General features: G+C 48.1%; 1 protein-coding gene across 1 annotated transcript; it reads right to left on the bottom strand.

Moving 5' to 3' along the window:
• Positions 1–160: 160 nt before the first annotated feature.
• LOC102039712 (schlafen family member 12-like) lies at positions 161–1,771 on the bottom strand. Its single transcript, XM_014308701.1, is given in 4 exon segments — positions 161–571; positions 573–876; positions 1,119–1,274; positions 1,725–1,771. Coding segments are annotated over 4 exon segments (918 nt in total).
• Positions 1,772–1,943: the final 172 nt, after the last annotated feature.

The raw sequence follows: 1,943 nt of genomic DNA, 5'->3' as shown, positions 1-1,943 counted from the left end.
GGCCAGTAACTGCACCATCATCCCAGTGCCTGTGGCTGGGCATGGGTCAAATGGCCCTTTCTAGGTGTGGTGAGAACACCCTGAAAAAAAGTTGATCTTTCCTCCTGAATGTTTGCAGCAGAACATGGAAATGAAGTTGATGCTAACATAAATGCAGGTTTTATTTATCTGGGTCTGCAGCTGTCATGAGCTCCATCCATTTCCTGCTACTCCGTCTTTTAGTCAGTGCCCAGTTCCCCACACTCTCCTCCCTGACAGTGCCCAGCACCATCCAGGATTCAGGGTCACCACTGAACACAGGGCAGCCAGATGGCTCAATGTGCATGGCACAGGCATAGCCCTGTGAACAACCTGCTTGGTCATAAACACCCAAGATGTGCATCTGGATCTGCACGCCAGCCCCAGAGCCACAGAAGTGATGGGCACACATTGAGCTGATGGCATCAGCTACTGTTTGTTCTAAAGCTACTTTCTCCACATTACTGTGGGTCCCAGTGACTTTACCGTTGTCATCCACACCAAAAAATAAATATCCACCCTCAGTGTTTGCAAAGGCAGAGACGTATTTAGGAAAGTTTTTTTCTGATGTATTACAAGCTACTCTTTGTAGTGCATTCCTTAAATTCAATATGGGTTGCCTGTGTGAAACCCAGGACCTCCCCAACCAGCACTTCATCTTTCTTTATAAACCTGGCCACAGTATCTTGGATGTTGTGCTCTTGGATGTTCAGAGGAGTCTCTTTTGCTCCCCCATCAAAACTCAGCTGAGCTGTCTTGGGGGTCAGTCCATTCTCTTTGTGGCACTTGACACAGTTTTTCTTCCTCAGGAATTCAGGAGTTCCTCTGGAAGTCACAGGATAAACCAATGTGCCAGACCTATAAAACAAACCAGTGGTTAAGCTGCAGAGGTGCAACTTTGTGGCTGCACCTCCCAGCTCCGGGCCTCCACAGCTCCATGTTTTAACAAAAAGCAGCAGGTTACTCCCCTGCTGCATCCATGCAAAGTATCGATGAGCCTTGCTTCTGCCAGTGCAATCCCTGAGGCTCGTCTCTGTGTCTCCACAAATGCCATGCTCCCAGAAGTAATTCCTGTCCTCACTCTCCATTCCAATGCACACGCTGCTCTGGAAAAGACTTTTTCTGTTTTCTGATTGCTAGACTTCTTTTTTCTGGAACTCTTTCCTAAAAGTGTTTTCCCAATAACTACCAACACATCAGGATAGTTCGTGGTCAAATCAATCAGCAGCTGCCTCTTCTGGCTGGCAATCGTGATCCTGAAATGATATATTATTAAAACCACTTCATGATTATCATAGAATTGTTCGGGTTAGGAAACCTCTCTGAGACCCATATGGAGTCCAATTGGTCCCATAGCACTGCCAAGACCACCACTAACCCATGTCCCTCCCCTCACGCCACATTTACACATCTGTTAAATCCCTCCACAGGTGGTGATTCTACCACTGGCAGCCTGTGCCAGAGCTGGAGAACCCTTTCACTGAAGAAACTTTTCCCTGATGTTCAACCTAAATCTCTCTGAGAAAACTCATGACTGTTTCCCCTCATGCCACTCCTTGTTCTGTGGGAGCAGAACCCAACCTCTCCTTGCTTGCACCCTCCTGTCAGGGAGTTGTGCAGGGCAAGAAGGTCCCCCTTGAGCCTCCTTTTCTCCAGACTAAGTCCCCCAGGTTCTTCAGCTGTTCCTTATCAAACGTGCTCTAGACCATTCCCCAGCTCCATTCCCCTTCACTGGACATGCAAAGAAGGGCATACACGCGATATCGGGACCAAGAAAACTTGGGAAAAAGGAAACATTGGAAAATGAAAATTAAAATAATTTATTACAAGGGCAGTCAGGTCTGAGCGGGCTTGGTGCGGAGGCCGCGGGTTAACGATGGGAATTGCGTGGGCGCTCTGGCACTGCTCTGAAGCCACGTCGGAAG

Source organism: Geospiza fortis, unplaced genomic scaffold, assembly GCF_000277835.1.
Source record: "Geospiza fortis unplaced genomic scaffold, GeoFor_1.0 scaffold59, whole genome shotgun sequence".
In the NCBI taxonomy this organism is placed as follows: Eukaryota; Metazoa; Chordata; class Aves; order Passeriformes; family Thraupidae; genus Geospiza; species Geospiza fortis.
The sequence above is the reverse complement of the archived record's forward strand: the minus strand, read 5'-3'. Positions and strand labels throughout refer to the sequence as shown.